The sequence below is a fragment of the Poromitra crassiceps genome, assembly GCF_964638095.1.
Source record: "Poromitra crassiceps genome assembly, chromosome: 18".
NCBI classification, from domain to species: domain Eukaryota; kingdom Metazoa; phylum Chordata; class Actinopteri; order Beryciformes; family Melamphaidae; genus Poromitra; species Poromitra crassiceps.
The window spans coordinates 32,324,544-32,344,964 of record NC_139636.1 but is presented as its reverse complement, the minus strand read 5'-3'; the positions used below and the strand labels follow the sequence as shown (position 1 = coordinate 32,344,964).

Genomic DNA, 20,421 nt, shown 5'->3' with positions numbered 1-20,421 from the left:
TCATTCCCAACCTTTTTCATACTAAGGAGCCTCAATTTAGTTCACATTGGGGCAATGGACCCCCATATGATGATATTTGGTCTCTCAGATGCAAATCTGTTTGTTTTTTTTGTAGCCTAGATATGATTTTGTCCAGAATTCCATATATATTAGGTTGAGAGATAACAGAGAATCCTGGAATCCTCTCAAGGACCACTGGTGGTCACCGGACCCCACATTGAGAACCACTCAACCACTTCGATTGTGCAGAGAGAAGAGAGAGAGGAGGACTCTTCTGACTGTGCCCCTTTTTCACTTATACCCCTGTGGCCCCTAAACTTTGTGTCTGGATAGCAGCAGGCAGCAGCAGCTCATTACTTGCACCTTGGTTTCTCCCACAATCTGCTCTGCTGCTTCACTCACGCCGCCCCCCCCCCCCCCCCCCCCCCCCCCCCCCCCTCCCCCTCTCTCTCTCCCTCCCTGTCAATAGTCACAGCTGTATCTGTAGGTTCTTCACAATAAAAATTGTCCGGGGTGCTTTGTCAAACAGAAACAAAGCAAAAAAAAGAGGGAAACTAATCTAAAGCAGCCTAGAGCCTAAAATGTATTCTCCTGGTTCACTTTTGACGGGGAGGAGAAGGCAGGTGAAGTGACACTCCCCTCCGACTTATAGGCTACTCAGCTGCTGCAGCTGCACTGACGCTCTGCCCGCCTGTCTGTGACAAGCGGCTTGTCCAGTCGTATGCAGCGGTTCGCACAAACAGACGCGGGATTTCCGCAATCCTGTACCCAATTTCAGACACTGATTGTGCAGAAAAGGGGGGCGGCGCCTGGGCGCACACCAGCGATTTTTGTTTGTGTTTGTTTGTTGTTGTTTTGTGAGGGCTACACAGAGCGCCCTAGCTGAACTGGCGCCCCAGGCAGGAGGCTGTTTGGCCTGTAGGGTGTCCGGCCCTTACTACTCTGCGGCCCTGCTGCAGCTCTGCTCTGAGAGGAAAAAGGAGAGGTGCACTGCACCTTTGGACAAGAATCACGAACGAATCCCAAACAACACACATCAAATCTCCTCATTACCTGCAGTGGATGTGGGGTTTGCAGAGGGTCCCATGTGACTGGAAGGTATCACCCTGGCAATGGCACTGCAGGAGCCAGGGAACTGAGAGGATGCGTACCGCTTCTCCAGCTTAATCTCCCTGCTAGACACACACACACACACACACACACACACATACACACACACACACACACACACACACACACCAAAAGGTAAGGAGGATAGCAGTAGCACATCTAAGTAGTAAATTAAGAACTTAATTGTATGCATATTCATATTCTTTAATTCAGTCTAACATAACTTCAAGGAAGTGAATAATTTTATAAACTAGACTTGTTACTGTTATTTCAAATGTATACTTTTCCCTTCTATTGGGACAGAATAGAGTACTTGAGTAGATTTTACACAAAATATTCCAAATAGATGCAATTTGAGATGATTGTCTTAAATTATGATGCAAGTTGTGTGGTAGTTATGCAATTTTGGTCACATTGGTCACGTTCTTCTTCTTCTTCTTCTAATGGCTTTCTGGCAGACTGGATGCCTTGCAGCACATTGCTGCCTCTCACAGAACACTAGACAATTCCAGACTCGGGGTCTGCCCCCTCCTCAATGGGCCTCTTGGTCCTCATCGTGGTCACGTTTTTGGTTACACTTGGGCAATTGTGATGTCACCGATGACATCATCAGTGATGATGTCACAATCTAGGGTTAGTGATGATGTCACTGATGTCACTATACTCGAGCAATTGTGATGTCACGGATGTCACAATGTTTATGACATCATCGAGCAATTGTGATGTGACTGATGTCATAGACATTGTGACATCATCACTGATGTCATAGACATTGTGACATCAGTGATGTCACAATTGCCCGAGTGTAACGAAAAACCACACGTCATCAGTGAATGACATCTAGAATCAGAATCACTTTTATTGCCACAGTATGCAAGTTACATTATGAGGAATTTGTCTTAGTATGTCCACAAACAGGATCCTGACATAGCTTCCTGCATTGTCCAGGTGTGTGAGGATGTAGTGGAGGGCCATGTTTATGGCACCATCTACAGACCTGTTGGCTCTGTAGGCAAATTGCAGAGGGTCCAGGAGTGGGTCTGTGATGATTTGAGGTAGGACAGGACAAGGCGCTCAAAGGACTTCATGACCACAGAGGTCAGGGCGATGGGTCTGTAGTCTTTAAGTGACGAGGGCGTTGTCTTCTTTGGGAGGGGGATTATGGTTGATGTTTTGAAGCAAGCTGGTACGTGGCAGGTCTCCAGTGAGGTGTTGAATATGTCAGTGACCACTGGGGCCAGCTGGTCAGCACAGTGCTTCAGGGCCGAGGATGATATGGAGTCAGGTCCTGCTGGTTTTCTTGTTTTTTGAAGATCTTGTTCACCTCTGTCTCCTGTATGATGAGAGGTGACGACAGGCAGGCTGGGTATCCAGGCTCCTGCTGAGTAGTTGGAGGGGGGGGGGGGGGGCAGGGGTAGAGGATTTGGTGGAGGGGGAGGGGTGAAGCTTGGAGGCGTTGCGAGTACTGATGTTTTGCTGCCTGTACTGCCTTCTCAAATCTGTATTTGTATTTTTTTTCTTTGAATTGCTGCATGTTGCCACTCCTGAACACTTCTTCCTTTTCCTTTCTCAGTTTCCTGAGTTCAGCCATGAAGCAGATTTTGCTGTTGCTGTATCTTACTGTGGAGCGTGTGGGAACACAGTTGTCCTCACAGAAGCTGATATGATGTAACTGTCTGTGTATTCATCCAGGCTGTCAGTTGCAGTTTTGAATAAATCCCAGTCAGTTGAATGGAGGCATGCACGCATTAGTCCACTTTTTTGAGATCCTCTTTACAGGTTTAGCAACTTTTAGTTGCTGCCTGTACGTGGAAATGAGCTGTAACATGGCGCGGGGGACAGCGTGATATGCATTGTTTATTATTGTGTAACAGTGATCTAGTGTGTTTTCCCCTCTGGTTGGACATTTGATGTAAGAGACGATGATATCACAATGTCTATCACATCATCAGTGATGATGTCACAATCTCTATGACATCATCAGTGACATCACAATTGCGTTAGTGCCACGCAGCGGCCGAACTGCAGGGCAGGCGAGCCTGCGCTGCCGGCGAACCAAGGAATCGAGCGTGCGTAGCGCACGAGATGCCTAGCACTTACTATTCACCTTATGTAGCCACGCCCATTTGACCCGGTTGTGTGGTTGTGTCACGACTTCCGGCTAAGAAAAGAAAAAAGAAAAAGGCCGGCAGCTCCAATATCATCTAACTTTGAATTAACTAATAATTTAGCCAATTGTATGTAACATACCAAATAAAAGCAAACTAATAGAATGCAACGCCATGTAACTGGCTGGTTAATTCTCACATTCAAGGGAATTACGTTAACGTCTGCGGGTCTTATAGACATAAGTGGCTTGTGCTGCACTCGGAGGAGAGAAAACCATCTGAAGCTTTCTTTGTTTCTTTTACAAGAAAGTGCTCGTCATTGTCGTCGATAACGTTATCTGACCTGGCTAAGAGTGGATACTCCGCTTGCTTGCTGTGTACCGAGCTCAAAGTAGTAGGCTGCTACGTTCTTTGTTTTACCCCCTGCACTGTCCGCTACAAAAACAACTTCCTTCTTCTGACGTTCTTTTGTATTTCGCGCGGTGACCAGCGGAAGTGTTAACACGACCCGGAAGAATTTGGCCCACCCCCGCGTATGAACATAAGGTGAATAACTTCACTCAGTTTACGTATGCCCAGAGTAGGCCAGAATCAGATCAGCTGGGCTTCAGTCTATGAACACCAGAGGGAGACATTGTCAAGTCAACAAGAAACTCAAGATCCCCACCATTGTTACTACAATCTGAGCCTGAGACACCAATCGATTACATCTGCCAACCCCTCACATGGAAAACCATGGCAGGAACTTTCCATCTTCTGTGCCTTGCATGCACACACACACACACAAACTATCCCTCGCTCTCACGCACTCACACACACACACACACACACACACACACACACACACACACACACACGCACACACATCACCTGTCTAATGGGAATATGTTGATATACTAGGAGTGGAAATAGGATCCAGTGATAATAACAGCAGGTTCACACACTATGTGTGCGCGTGTGCATGTATTTATTTAGGTGCATGTTGATGTGTTTCTGATAGTGATCTCTTCAGAAGTACATCTTATCTCCTCCAGCTCACCAACAACTGGTTAACCATTGACACTGTATGGACCATTAAGCACTCTCATTACTGCTCTAGATTCACAGCAGCCTGTTAATAGTTAATAGTGTAGGACACAGCATGGTGCTTAGTGTAGGACACAGCATGGTGCTTAGTGTAGGACACAGCATGGTGCTTTGCTATACAGACCAACATACACCATGTCGTTTCAAGCCCAATGCCAACCAAGCTTCATTTTGAAGTCTTTGTTCACTTATCCTTTTACATGATGAGAGGATTATACAGGACTGGGAATGCACAATGCAGTGTTTTGAATACCAATACCAACATTCATTCAAAGTATGCAGCTTAAAGTAGTTCCCGATTGCTTTTGCTCAACAATGTCCACTTAGACCATTAGATTGTCATTACAGAAAATGATTTAAACATCACAACACCTTGTTCTTTGTTCAAGAGAGTTTACATCCCTCTATGTGTGAAGAAGGAAGAAAATAAACAGCAACACATAATCTACTTTGGCCAGGTAGGAGATTGATGCTGGATTCCAGTACTGTATCAGTGCTTTGCCATATGTGGCATATTTACAAGAGTTCTAGTTGTCAACAGCTGACATCATCAGCTGTTCAATTATTCAGTCATCTGGAACCATAAAAGAATGGACCATAGTAATCGGCTTGAAATGGGTGTAAAAGCCAAAACCGATTCAAAATGCTCCAGATAAACAGCTCAATCGGCTTAAATACCCTGCTGGTCCACCCAGCCGGTGCGAAGCAATAATCGCGTAAGTGTAATTTGGAAAATCCTGGAGCGAAAAGTGTAAGATTAAGCACAGGTTATTTTTATGGTTTATTATGGTAATTCACGTTGAAAAAATTAGAAAAACATCGTCGTGGCACCCAGAAACTCAAATACTCCTTAAACGTCTGCTGGGGTCCACCGGCACGCCCATTGACTCCCATTAAAACCGCCTTTTTGAGACCTCCAGGAAATTCTTACAAAATTAATGTATTTAATTTTTTTCAGCGGGCATCCTGTACCAAATACCTTGAAATTTGACCTTAATATCTAACCTTCGGGTTGATTGAACATTTGGTTGAGTTACAAGGCTTCAATTCCATTGCATAGTTTTCCCATTGACTTCAATGTTAATTTTGCAAAAAAAAAAAAAAAAAAAATCGACTCCCAGCCACTTTCCCCAAAAATAATTATTTTTCTGATCTTACACCTCTCAGTTCGACTCAAGACATCAAATTTGTAGTTTCTATTGTGTTTGCCCCCCCCCGCTATTTCCCCAGCACATCACACAGCACAGCACAGCAACCAATTACATGGAGATTTACATGAAAAGTACCCTGCAGTTATCAATCATGGAAAAATGGTCATATGACCTGGGAACGCGGATTTTCCGGTGCAAACTAATTATTTGAAGCTTGGCCCTTATTTGATTCCATAGGATGAAGCTCATTTGCGTTTCTTGTGAAAACTAGCTGGAAGTCGAAAATGGGCAGTTTCATGTTTTTTTTTGTAAAACTTACCTTAGTTGAAACTACATCGTATCTCCGCGCCCGTTCGTTGTAGAGACTCATGACGAGCATTTTCGGAATCGGCATCAAAAAGTGACTCTAGATGTGTAATCTTGTCGCGATCATTGCCGTTCTAAGAGGTTTCAATGACTTCCGCGTTGAGACAGGCAAAAGCTGCGAGGCGCAGCGGGCCACAGTAACATCCGATGCCCACGAAGGAGCGCCTTGGGCGGCGGAGGCGGTCAGAGCGTCATCCATGGAGGCCAGTTCTGTGCTCCCTCACTCATGGCCTAAATGGTGTCGCTCAAGCGTGTGTTTTGAGCAGGATGTTCAACTACGCATATGAGGTGGGAGGAATGGAATCAGGAACGGATATGGATCGATAAAAAATAAGAAAATACTTACTTATAAATATAAAAAACAAGTACTAATATCAAGATCCATGAAAGTTAAAAAAATGCAAATTTGCAATTCTCAAAAGATGGAAGCTGGGATAAAGTAATTCCTCCGCCAAAAATGTCATCAATCCATAGCTATGATAATCCCACCACAGCGCCACCAGGTGGCATTCATGGGAAGGGAAAAAAATAATATTTTGTGTTTTCTACTGAAAATTTTATTGTACAGAAAATACAGTAAACTGGCATTTGAGGGGTTAAAATTCAGTGAGCATGAAATGTTGATATGAGGTATGAGAGATGAAGTTACCAATGGATAAGAATCAATAAAAAATAAAAAAATAATTAATTAAGACTATCAAAAATAAGAATTAATATCAAGGTCCATGTACATGGACCAGCAGACGTTTAAGGGTTAGCGGGTTAGCAGGGTACAAGCCAAAACCGATTGAAATTTCAGTCGGTTGCAGAGGGGCGGTTTAAACGTTTTCATAAACCGATCAAAAGAAAAATGTTATCATGTAAACGATGGGACTGATTACCCTCTGGCTGTGTTCTTTCTGCGCATGCCCATGCTGCCTCCTGCAGCCTACCGTAAGCACGCGGACAAAGTGGAGATTTTCAACACTCCGGCGTGGAGAAACCCGCACGGAGCAACATTAGGCTATAGAAGCTCCAAACGTTTTCTCGTCAGGATTCTGTGTCTCTCATTTCCGTGTGACAGTCCATATGTCTGGCATACTTCACACTTTAGGCTACCGGTATGATTACAGTATGACTTTATTCTTTACTGCGAGAAAATGTAGCCTACTTGAAGAAGTGTGTGAGAAGTAGCTGTGTGTGAGAATTGCCAATTGCTTGAGGCTCACGGTCAATGGGAGAGATGGCAGACCTGTCAAGTTGTATTCATCACTTTTGCGCATGTCGCACAGCTGTTAGCAATTATATGGGTGCATGCTCTGGGTGCATGTAAACACCAGATCGTATTAAATCACATCTCCTTCAAAGCAATTGATTTCAATCAGATAGAGGAAAAAGTGTGCATGTAAACGCAGCTACTGTCGAGGCACTCCTTACTCTTTACTCCTTACTGATTGTTGCTCTTTTACCTATTGGTGATTTAGGAATTGAAGCTTATACTACTATTGCACTCATCATCCATTGTTTTATTCTGGATAAAAGTACCAGGTAAATGCTTAACATGTCAAATGTATTGTTACTTTTAATGGAAGCACTGCTTGAAGACACAGCGACCCATCAACCAAGCTGCTGGCAGTGTGAACACGGGGAAAGACAAAAAGACTGAGGGACACTGCACTACTACTGCTATGGGCAGCATGCTGTACTGACTTCTGCAGCTCAAGCTGAGTTTTGAGTTTCTTCTTGGCTCCTTGGGTCAAGTCGTATTGGTTCAGGTCCTCCTCTGTCAGTGCTAAAAACTGTGGAAAACAGGAAAACAGGCTCAGAACTTTGGCAAATAGAAAATATATAACAAAAAGAAAATGCATACAGTTTATTGAGCGACTGATTCAATGCTTGTGTTGTTTCCTGTTGTAAACAGTGGCAGCGCCTATAGGCTGGGCAGACCACGCCACTAGTAATAAATATAGCCGTAATCGGCAATACCAGGGGTTCAAGCCTTGAGCAAAGAGCCCGAACAACTGATGATATCACAACTGCCTGATGACATCACAGTCGAACAATTGCGTGACATCACTTCCAGTTGACTGACATCACTCACCAGCGACATCACTTGCACAAGATGGATTCGCCCAGGTCAACTGCTGATTGAGCAAATGTGTGCCGCTCTAACTTTTACCCCGATGACGTGACAGTTGCTCGAGTGACATTACTTCCGTCACTTTTGTGACAATATCATTGACGCCTGTGCAGTGCATTGTGACATCATTGTGATGTCATGCCAATAGGGCAGAGATAATATAAATACTGATGATGTCATAGGCATTGTGACATCATCAGCGATATCATACGAAGTGCTGGCTAATAACTTAAGTTGTTGACCAAATCGGCCCACAGACACAGGGGGTGAAAAAGGACAAGGGACAGAATGGAAGGAAACAGTGCATGGATGAAGCCAGAAGGAAGCGAGATGTAGGGGCCGCGCTGAAACGCTGGCCAAAAAGCACTTTTTGGATGTTTATCAAAGTTGAACAATTGAAAATGCATTCAACACCACCACCAAATGGTTTTCCAATGATCTTTCTGGGAGAAAGCAATCCATCGTCGTTGTCAATATGAGATCCAGCTCCCTATTTGTTGGTAAGGGGGTCCCCCACTGATCCATTTCTGGACCAACATGTATAAATAAATAAATACATTCAGTAACGTGCATTTTTATGATACAATTGTATAATGTGTCGGGGACACCCCTGCACAGGCCGCTGCAGGTTTACAGGCCGCATTCAATACTCTTCAGCGGTCCCTGTCTGACCTGAAATTGGTCCTAAATTCCAATAAAACAAAATGGACGTTATTTTTGAGATCTCCATTTGTCAACGACAGTCTGAGTATAGTCACATTACAAGATGAACCAAGTGAACTTGTTCATTCATATAAATATCTTGGCATTTGGCTGGACACCAAACTGTCCTTTACTGTACATAGACCACCTTACAAAGAAACTAAGTAGGAAAATCGGTTTCCCGTATAGAAATAAATCCGGTTTTTAATTTTGATCTAGAAGATCGATTGTTCAATCTGTAATACGGTCTGTCTTGGATCATGGCGATGTTGTGTATATGCATGCCTCATCCACTGTTCTGAAGACACTTGACACCGTGTATCACAGCGGGTGATAGTTTTCTTCCACACCATGGCATTGTGACAGCTAGAAGAGAGCAGCACTGCCTCTTATTTATTTACAAAGCCCTGATCGGACAGCTTCCATCGTATCCGTCTTCACTTCTTACTCATTAATACCAGTTACTGTACCCGCTCACGGTCTCACGTCAGGCTGTGTATCCCACATGTGAGGACAGAACAAGGAAATACTGCTTGTTCCTTTTACGCCCCTAACAAATGAAACAGGCTCCAGGACACTACATGAGGACTGCACATGTTTGAACTAAATTGTTTATTATCTGTTCTTATTGCTCTTATCTTGTCTGTCTGTAAAGCCTTTTATAGTGTTCTTTGTAACAGGGCACTTTTGCAAATGAGAGCTTGCTCTCAAGAGCCTTCCCTGTATAAAGGCAAAAAAGAAGAAGATTCAGAACTACTCTGATTAGTTTGTAGCCTGTTGCTTACAGTAGATGTTTAGATATACAGCTGTACCAACAACCACCTCTCTCTGAACGTCTCCAAGACAAAGGAGATTGTAGACTACAGAGGGGGGGGGGGGGGCGCACACCCCCCAATCACCATCAACGGCACAGTGGTGGAAAGGGTGGACAGCTTCAAGTACCTGGGAGTCAATATCCACCAGGACCTGACATGGGCCAACCACACCGCCACTGTTGTCAAAAAGGCCCAACAGCGACTACACCGACTCAGACGCCTGAAGAAATTCGGGCTAAGGCCAAAAATCCTCAGGGACTTCTACAGAGGCACCATTGAAAGCCTGCTGACTGGCTGCTTCACCACCTGGTACGGGAACTGCACCACCATGGACCGCAGGGCGCTAAGAAGGGTGAGGCGCGCGGCCCAGCACGTAACAGGATGTGAGTTGCCAGAACTGCAAGATCTGTACAACCAGCGGTGCCTCAGGAGGTCCATGAAGATCATCAAAGACACAAACCACCCCCACAACAGTCTGTTCTCCCTGTTACCCTCAGGGAGGAGATACAGGGTCCCAAGAGCACAAATCGCTTGAGGGACAGTTTCTTCTCGCAGGCCACGACACTCCTTAACATATACAAATAGTGTAGTAGCCGTACTGTACCGCACTGCAGCTGCTACCATCACATACAGTATGACTAATGTTCAATAGTATGTTAATTAGGTATATGCTATTTGCACCTAACAGAATGTTATTATGTTTAATTATGTTTAAAGTATGTTCATGCCATTTGCACATATGTGCAGTGAATACGCCACTGTCTGTGGCGTGTCTTACTGCTTTATTGCTTGTTGCCTCTTGTTTTTATTTATTTATTTTTTAATTTTTGCACTATGTTGTAACGGAGTCTACAGCACAAGAATTTCACACGTGATACTTGTACTATGGAGTGACAATAAAAATCTTGAATCTTGAATCTTGAATCAACAAGTGCAAGCGTAGTCGAAATTACTTATGGCGCGCTCTCTCTCTCCACATAAACACAACCTCGCTCGACCACATAAACACAGAACACAGCAAAACACACAATGTCCTCCTATCACTAAAATACACACAGGGCGAAACGTCTCTCAACATAAACACACTGCCACACTATTATATGGGCCAGAAGTGATCGTTTTGAGGGGAAACATTTGTATAATTATATCATCTTTTTTTGATGAAATAGCTGCATTATTAAAAGGGACCAGTTGTTAGAATTGGCCGAGCCTGCGGGGAAAGAGTCGCCTCGTAGCGGAGGCAACGTGATTCCATCAAAAAAATCGATTTCCCACGCGTGCGTGTATACTGGGACAAGGACAGTAGTCCGAGTAAATAGCCTAATCAAGCTATAACCATAGCTCGACTTAACTGTGCATGTAAATGTACTGACTGTCTTCAAAGTAGAAACATCAATATACTTTGATTTCCTGGCAAAAAACGTGATTTTTTTGTGCACATTTTCTAAAACTTGAACTTCCATGTCCACCCCGGACATGACACTATCAATTCTGCAGCCCAGGTATTTTACTGTTATAACAGACGTTATAACAGACCCCTGAGCTGTGATGTTAAAAACAGGGGAGCTTCTCATTTTAAATTGGGAACAAATAAAATTGCTTGTGTTTTGCCCAGGTGTAAGGACAGGTGTAAGGACAGGTGTAAGGACAGGTGTAAGGACAGGTGTAAGGACAGGTCTAAGGACAGGTGTTAGGACAGGTGTAAGGACAGGTGTAAGGACAGGTCTAAGGACAGGTGTAAGGACAGGTGTAACGACAGGTGTAAGGACAGGTGTAAGGACAGGTCTAAGGACAGGTGTAAGGACAGGTCACCAGACACTGATGTTTTCCACTTCTGAGCTGAGGGTGTTTTCAACAACTGTGTGTGTGTGTGTATGTGTGTGTGTGTGTGTGTGTGTGTGTGTGTGTGTGTGTGTGTGTGTGTAGGTGTGTGTGTGTAGGTGTGTGTGTGTGTGTGTGTGTGTGTGTGTTGTGTGTGTGTGTGTGTGTGTTGGCATCATGTTATTATTGTGTTTGTATACTCCCCACGCCCGCCAAAAAACATTGAGTTGGTAACCCTACGTGAAATGATCAAACTTGAGGATGAGTGGTATTTACAGTTTTGCCCAGGGCGCCTGATTGGCACGCGCCAACACTGGTTGTTGTAAGCTAAAACCAAATGAAATTCTATCTTAAAATGTGAACCTGTACCCACCTCCTCCATGGTGAGCTGCCTGAAGACAGGGTAATACTTATGGAGTCGAAGCCTGCGTAGCCAGTCCAGGATGCCATTTTGCTCCGGGGTATTGGCCAGGGCCTGTGCCGGGGTTGGGGGCTGTGGATGGGACAGGGAGTAGGAGTGGGTCTGAGCGTAGGGCAGAGGACTGGGCTGGGGGGGTGCGTGGGAGGGTGACTGGGCATGGGATGGGTGCTGCGACTGGGTAGCAGGCTGACTGCTGGTTTGCACCTGAGGGTGGTGCTGGGAGTACGGACTGGACTGCGGAGGGGTCTGTAGCTGGGCGTGCGGTTGGGACGGGGCGTTGCACTGGGCCGGCGTGGGGGGAGGAGGCAGGGAGGAGAGGCGAGGAGGGGACTGAGTCAAGACGGAGCTGTGGACGCTCACGACCGGCTGGACACTGGCCACTCCATACACCGCCCTGCAAGGAACAGGGAGAGAGGATTACATGCTGTAAATATCGAGAGAGAGAGAGAGAGAGCGAGAGAGGGAGGGAGAGAGAGAGAACATACCTGTTGGTTCCTCTGTACTGCAACAAACAGCCAAGATCTGAGTGACAGTGTAAAAACAAGCATAATCATCAAACTGTGTATAGTGTCTAAAATTGCATGTCAAATGTCACTCCAAGTACAGCGATTTGTATTTAAAAAAAAGTGTACATTATTTCTTTCTAATTCATTTTTACCATCTCCAGATTCTGCAGCAAGAAGAGTGGAGAGTAACTCGCGTGGCTGCTTTCATGACTTGCCTTAAGGCTATGGCCGGGCGATGATAAGCAGTCGTCCAGCTTTCGGGGATTTTAGTTCTTTTGTAATTATATTTTAACTAGAAATGTACCGCATGCACAATTTGGTGGTAAATTCGATTTTCTAAATCACAGGTTCCCAAACTTTTCCAACCAAGTAACACTACGTACCAAACCAAATTTCCCAGGGACCACTTCCACTGCGAATACCCCCCCCCCCCCCACATACAATGTAATCTGCTGATTTAACTATGCAATAGCAGCAGAAAGGCTAAATAACAATATAAGGCTACTAGCTGGTTCAAAATGGACACACACACACACACACACACACACACACCTGCCAACATTAGGCTATGAAAAAGAGGACCCCTTCGAAAAAGTTTTTTTCCCTCGGCAAAATTTAGCCTAACTTTGGAGTGTTATTTAGCTACCTTCCTGACAAACTAGCATGACATAGTTGGTACAAATCCATTCCTTAAGTCTTCTAGTTTCATATGATACCAGAAACTTCACTCTGGCTTTAAAACTGAGCCTGCTGCAGCCTCTGAAAGTAAATGTTCAAAATTGTGATGTTTCCCAAATATCGCAATATTTCCAAAAATCGGAATCCCAATCCGGCTACTGCTCAGGGTTAATGTGTATGTAAAAACTTTTCTGTAAAAAAAATAATAAAAGAAAATGCAATTTTCAAACCAGGCGGAGCCCCGTGGACCACAGTTTGGGAACAAATGTTCTAAATTATAGATAAAAATGCAAAATGCAAGGACTGGCAAAGATTTTGATTATTTCCTGGCTGTCAAGCACTGGCTGTAAAACAGTTTGTACTAACTGTGTGCAGACCTTGAATTTGAATGCAAAGTGTGGGTGTGGTGGGGTGGATTTCTGTAGTCCTGTAAACATGCGCAAACAAGAACAAGAGCTCTGGAAATATCCAAGTTGCAGTTGTAAATTCTGGGGTTAAAAAATGGTGCTGTGGTAAAAATTGCAAACAACTGCAAGGTCTGTCAGCAGGCCAACTTACACTATGAGCCTGCAGAGTACAGAGTGCTGCTACGGCTTATCTCCTGCTCACAAATCTATTTTCAGCCTGTCTGATAGATTCTGCATTTGTGTCTATTAGGGTTGTCAAAAGTATCGATAGTATCGATAAAAGTCAATACTAAAAATTTGAAACGGATACAACACTCATTTGCAACAGGTATCGATAGTATTGATAAGTATCAATACCAAACATTTGAAACGGATACAATACTCATTTGCATCTGTATCAATATCAGCAGTGCTTTCTCTTAATGAAAAATCTAACATACCACTGATTTCTCCCTCCCTGTCATTAGTGGGTATCTTTTGCTTCAACAAGTTCAAAGTATTCTGATAGGCTGATGGCTAGAGCAGGTGTAATCTGCTGTGTTATGATAGGCTGATGACTAGAGCAGGTGTAATCTGCTGTGTTATGATAGGCTGATGATGAGAGCAGGTGTAATCTGCTGTGCTATGATAGGCTGATGATGAGAGCTTTTAATTTGTTTTATTGGGCCTAGATTATGGAGAAGCGTGCATCTGCATATTTTCCTGGGTATCGGTATCGAAGTAGAAATTCTAGTATCATGACATCCCTAGTGTCTATTGAAACAATATCAGCATACTGTGATGCTATAAGTGTGATATGACAGCCTTGTATGCCCACTTGTCAAGGGCCGACTGCAATATACCCCAGTGGAGGCCAGAGGTCTCTGTTTGAGGTAACACATTACAGCAGAGTTAAACCTTGCTTCCCTGGGGTCTCCTATGAGTCTGGGACACACACACATACACACACACACACACACATGCATGTACGTGCATGCACGCACTCACACGCGCACACACACACACACACACACACACACACACACACACACACACACACAAACGAATGCAGAGAGACACATAATGCACTCGGGGGCTATAAATACTCCCGGATGAAGTCACACTCATAGAATCAAATACACACACACACACACACACACACACACACACACACACACACACACACACAAGGTCATCACTCTCTAGGCCTCCCAACACAAACATGCCACACTGAATCCCCACACGGGACTAAAATAGACGCCGTCCATTCCCCCTGCACACCTCCATAACCCAGACTGACTACAGTCTCGCCGAGACAGCCAGACTTCAAGCTTTGTCCTCTACATTGACCCCTTCCTGCTCTCCTCCCTCGCCCCCAACCCAAAAACACAGACATGAATCCTTCCATGTTGCATTCCCCCGTCCCTTCCCTCCTTGCCACCCACTTTCCTTGCATCTAAGAATGGGAAACCTCAGTGTTATACCCCCCACTGCTCTATAAGGTCCTCTTGCTGCTTTTTATGGGCTCTACTGCCAGGCACCTTTATCATGATTTCTGACACATGCATGTTGCCTTTCCTAACTATATAGATTGCCATACAAATTATGAGTACATTTTCACCCAACAATTGTCCATTTTCCTACTTTTATTTTTATTTTTCTGAATGATATAAAAACTTTATTTTGCAGATGACAAGTTTGAAAACAAAATCATGACTTACTGGAGCTGGAGGTGAACGGACATGCCGGGGCAACAGCAGCCATTAGAGGGGAGGAGGGGAGGGGAGGGAGGGAGGGGGAGAGGGGAGGACAGAGGGGAGACAGAGGCCTGGTGGAGGTGAAGAAGAGCTGGACACTGGGGTGCTGAAGGATGTGGCAGGGCAGCGCTGTCAGACACCTGGAGACAGACAGACAGACAGACAGACAGACAGACAGACAGACGGATGGACAGACAGAGACAGACGGACAGGTGAGGTCTGTTATGACATCATAACAGACGTCATACTGACAGGGGCTGATTGGCTATTGAGGATGGGGTGATGAGTCAGGAGACGCACGTCATAACGGACGTCACACTTGACTTATGTTGTGATATGAGGTAACATGACAGGTCCTCGTCTTGAAACTAAGTCAAGACCATCATGAACACAACGCTTCCGCTGTACAGCGCATGCCATGCGCGCATCTTGCCTCCGGGACGCAGGCACAAAAGTGCTTAGTCCCAGGAGAGGCCTTTAGAGGGCGGTGTGGGACCAATAGAGGTGACATTACAAGTCAATGTACCATCTTCAATGTCTAAAAAGCTGTTATATTAAGGTGACAAAGTTACTGATTGGGGCTTTAATGCGTTGGGGCAAACTCACTATAGTCATGTACATCAATAGTCTCTCTATCAAGTATATCTGATTTCAATAAAACTCACTCTTGGTGACATTGCCCATCATCATTCACAAGCCCATATGTGCAGAAGTACCTACTTTTCTCATAACCACATCATCCATCGTGCATAATAAGTCACCTATACTTGATAATCTCTTCTCTTGATGTCCTCTTCTGGATGTCTTCCGAGAGGCCAATCAGGTGAGAGGCACCTATTGACCAGCGTGAAGTGGTCAGCAGGAGTGTTCTGCACATACCCTGTGCTTTGTCTGTTCTGACGCTGTGTGCCCGGAGGCCTGGAAATGTGTGTTTTTTTTATGTCAGCAAGAGTGAATTTGACATGTATTTTGGTTAGCCAGTAGTCAGGCATGACTATAGTGAGTTTGCCACAACGCATTCAAATTTGGATTTTTCACAATATTTTGAAATGGGCTCTTTTGTCTGTTCTGACTCTGTGTGTTCTGACTCTGTGTGTTCTGACTCTGTGTGTTCTGACTCTGTGTGTTCTGACTCTGTGTGTTCTGACTCTGTGTGTTCTGACTCTGTGTGTTCTGACTCTGTGTGTTCTGACTCTGTGTGTTCTGACTCTGTCTGTTCTGACTCTGTCTGTTCTGACTCTGTCTGTTCTGACTCTGTCTGTTCTGACTCTGTGTGTTCTGACTCTGTCTGTTCTGACTCTGTGTGCCCGGAGACCTGGAAATGTGTAGGCATGATAGAGCGTCTATTGATGTACATGACTGCACTGAGTTTGCCCAAACACATTAAATCTTTAACTATTTTGACTGTTCTGTTGTCATGTGTGTGATATGGGCAGACATTTCACAAGCCCATATTATGTACAGAAGTGCCTACTTCTCACATAACCACATCATTCATTGTGCATAATGGGTCACCTATACTTGATCATCTCTTCTGGATGTCTTCCGAGAGGCAAATCAGCTGAGAGGCACCTATTGACCAGCGTGAAGTGGTCAGCAGGAGTTTTCTGTACACAGTCTCCTTTCTATTTGTTCTGCTGGTCTATTCTCATTCAAACATTAAGCTAGAGGTTCATCTTAGTGTTCTTATGTTCATTATGTTGGGTGTCATAGGTACATTTCTACTCAAAAAATTCCTGCTTACTTCACGTCTTTGGGAATGACAGAACTAGTGTAAATATGATGCATTTACAACAACACAGTGATGGTTAGTCTAACTAGGTATCAAGCTGACATGAAACAAAATCAATTGTTTATGAAGCTGAAAATGAGGCAATAAGCCTATTAAACAGGTATGATTGTGGGACCAACCTGGGGTCCAGCTCCAGGGACTGAGGGAGGAACTTCTCCACTCCTTCATCAGGAAATGCTTGTGAAAGCTGAGACAGAAGAAAAAAAGTTCACAACTAATTAAAAAATGAACTGTCTCCCGGGGCAAGAGATGTCACATGACTGTTGAGCTCTATTGGCTCATTTCCAGCACATTTTACAGCCCTGCACAGCCCGTCACCACTCGGCTCTACTTGTTTCAACCCGATGGACGTTTTGCTTCCACCGCTGGTCATCTGCCCCCGCCCACACCTGGTCGTCATAGCGACCGCATATCTGCCCTCCGCCCATATTCCAAAGTAGGCTATAACATAACGTTACAATTAAATCCATACACAGAACTTTTAAACTGTTTATGAAATACTGGTGCCTCTAAATGACCTACAGTGTACATGGGCAAATGTGACAATTGGCCAGGAGAATGGATATCACTTTGTTGTTAGTCAAAACTCACATGCGCTGCGCGAGGGACGGGCGCGAGGGACGGGGGTTGCGCTAGAGTGAAGCCTCAACCCCGGCGGCCTCTCACCAGGCAAGACCGCGGCTTCACCAGAGCCCCGCCTGCGGCCTAGCGGAGCCGACGCAGCACTCAACTACAAGCGCTTCATGAGTAGCGGACTTTTGGACAATTGAAACCACCGCAACGATTTTATTTCACCAGAGGCGAAGGCAGCAACACAAAAGACTGATGGAAAAGCATAACAGAAGAGAAGGTAACCACCACTAAGCTGGTATGCAGCACTGCATTGACAGTCAGTAGGATAGACAGAGTAAACACGATTCTGCCTGACAAATCAGTCGTCTACAATGTTTTCACGTCACCGTATGAACCCGGGTTCACAGAATAGAACCTCGACGAGGCAGGTACGAAAAGTAGCACGACTCGACCCCAATACAACCCGGGCTGTCCCCGTTTTTGATCGGTGGAATGAGACGAGCTGGGCGGGGCCGCGTTGATACCAGCGGTGGAAATGGGCCATATATGGTGGTCCTGACCTGGGCCAGCAGCTCCATCACCTCCTGCTGAGTTCGGACAACAGATGACACAAAACCATCTGACCAGCTGGCCTGGAGGAGAAGAAGAGAGGGAGGAGAGAGGGAGTGGGCAGGGGGGAGGAGAAGAAGACAGGGAGGAGAGAGGGAGTGGGCAGGGGGGAGGAGAAGAAGACAGGGAGGAGAGAGGGAGTGGGCAGGGGGGAGGAGAAGAGAGGGAGGAGAGAGGGAGTGGGCAGGGGGAAGGAGAAGAAGACAGGGAGGAGAGAGGGAGTGGGCAGGGGGGAGGAGAAGAAGAGAGGGAGGAGAGAGGGAGTGGGCAGGGGGGAGGAGAAGAAGACAGGGAGGAGAGAGGGAGTGGGCAGGGGGGAGGAGAAGAAGACAGGGAGGAGAGAGGGAGTGGGCAGGGGGGAGGAGAAGAGAGGGAGGAGAGAGGGAGTGGGCAGGGGGGAGGAGAAGAAGACAGGGAGGAGAGAGGGAGTGGGCAGGGGGGAGGAGAAGAAGAGAGGGAGGAGAGAGGGAGTGGGCAGGGGGGAGGAGAAGAAGAGAGGGAGGAGAGTGGGAGTGGGCAGGGGGGAGGAGAAGAGAGGGAGGAGAGAGGGAGTGGGCAGGGGGGAGGAGAAGAAGAGAGGGAGGAGAGAGGGAGTGGGCAGGGGGGAGGAGAAGAAGAGAGGGAGGAGAGAGGGAGTGGGCAGGGGGGAGGAGAAGAAGAGAGGGAGGAGAGAGGGAGTGGGCAGGGGGGAGAAGAAGAGAGGGAGGAGAGAGGGAGTGGGCAGGGGGGAGGAGAAGAAGAGAGGGAGGAGAGTGGGAGTGGGCAGGGGGGAGGAGAAGAGAGGGAGGAGAGAGGGAGTGGGCAGGGGGGAGGAGAAGAAGAGAGGGAGGAGAGAGGGAGTGGGCAGGGGGGAGGAGAAGAAGAGAGGGAGGAGAGAGGGAGTGGGCAGGGGGGAGGAGAAGAAGAGAGGTTGGAGAGAGGGAGTGGGCAGGGGGGAGGAGAAGAGAGGGAGGAGAGAGGGAGTGGGCAGTGGGGAGGAGAAGAAGAGTGGGAGGAGAGAGGGAGTGGGCAGGGGGGAGGAGAAGAAGAGAGGGAGGAGAGAGGGAGTGGGCAGGGGGGAGGAGAAGAAGAGAGGGAGAGAGGGAGTGGGCAGGGGGGAGGAGAAGAAGAGAGGGAGGAGAGAGGGAGTGGGCAGTGGGGAGGAGAAGAAGAGAGGGAGGAGAGAGGGAGTGGGCAGTGGGGAGGAGAAGAAGAGTGGGAGGAGAGAGGGAGTGGGCAGGGGGGAGGAGAAGGAGAGAGGGAGGAGAGAGGGAGTTGACAGGGGGGAGGAGAAGAAGAGAGGGAGGAGAGAGGGAGTGGGCAGGGGGGAGGAGGAGAGAGGGAGGAGAGAGGGAGTGGACAGGGGGGAGGAGAAGAAGAGAGGGAGGAGAGAGGGAGTGGGCAGGGGGGAGGAGAAGAGAGGGAGGAGAGAGGGAGTGGGCAGGGGGGAGGAGATGAAAAGAGCACTGAGGACTCATCAACTCATCAAGGGGGCTCATCAATATCCGCACAGACAAAAAAAACTAAAAACAAGACAAGACATAAACACACAGAAAAACTATATCAGCAGATAACCTGGAATAAAAACTATATCACCAGATAACCTGGAATAAAAACTATATCACCAGATAACCTGGAATAAAAACTATATCACCAGATAACCTGGAATAAAAACTATATCACCAGATAACCTGGAATAAAAACTATATCACCAGATAACCTGGAATAAAAACTATATCACCAGATAACCTGGAATAAAAACTATATCACCAGATAACCTGGAATAAAAACTGTATCACCAGATAACCTGGAATAAAAACTATATCACCAGATAACCTGGAATAAAAACTATATCAGCAGATAACCTGGAATAAAAACTATATCACCAGATAACCTGGAATAAAAACTGTATCACCAGATAACCTGGAATAAAAACTGTATCACCAGATAACCTGGAATAAAAACTATATCACCAGATAACCTGGAATAAAAACTATATCACCAGATAACCTGGAATAAAAACTATATCACCAGATAACCTGGAATAAAAACTATATCACCAGATAACCTGGAATAAAAACTATATCACCAGATAACCTGGAATAAAACAGGAGGGAGAGAAGGAAAAGGGCAGTGGAAATAGGGCTGTGCAATATGGACCAAAAATCATATCTCTGTATTTGTAGGCCTAATGGTGATACATGATCATGATATCTTGGTATTTTCTACTAAGTGGGCTAAATGTTCAGTCGTAAGTCAAAGAAGCCACATGTGAGAAGTCACAAGCACCTTTATTAAAACAAGACTATGATCAAAATAAAATGCAAAGACAGTGTTTCCTTCCCTGTTATACAGGTGGTAGGGCTGGGCCATATGGACAAAATCAAATATCGCAATACTTTTGACCAAATACCTATCAATCATATATCAATATTGCGACAA

General features: G+C 45.7%; 1 protein-coding gene across 1 annotated transcript in view; it reads right to left on the bottom strand.

The window, feature by feature from the left end:
- The window catches only part of zcchc14 (zinc finger, CCHC domain containing 14), a gene marked incomplete at its 5' end in the record, with an annotated part of 70,524 nt that overhangs the window by 7,849 nt on the left and 42,254 nt on the right, over positions 1 to 20,421 (bottom strand). Inside the window, 7 exons of the mRNA XM_083654833.1 lie at positions 1,054 to 1,175; positions 7,472 to 7,599; positions 11,652 to 12,093; positions 12,185 to 12,221; positions 15,081 to 15,166; positions 16,938 to 17,005; positions 17,952 to 18,023. Coding sequence (XP_083510959.1) covers positions 1,054 to 1,175; positions 7,472 to 7,599; positions 11,652 to 12,093; positions 12,185 to 12,221; positions 15,081 to 15,166; positions 16,938 to 17,005; positions 17,952 to 18,023 — 955 coding nt within the window. The remainder of the gene's footprint in view (positions 1 to 1,053; positions 1,176 to 7,471; positions 7,600 to 11,651; positions 12,094 to 12,184; positions 12,222 to 15,080; positions 15,167 to 16,937; positions 17,006 to 17,951; positions 18,024 to 20,421) is intronic.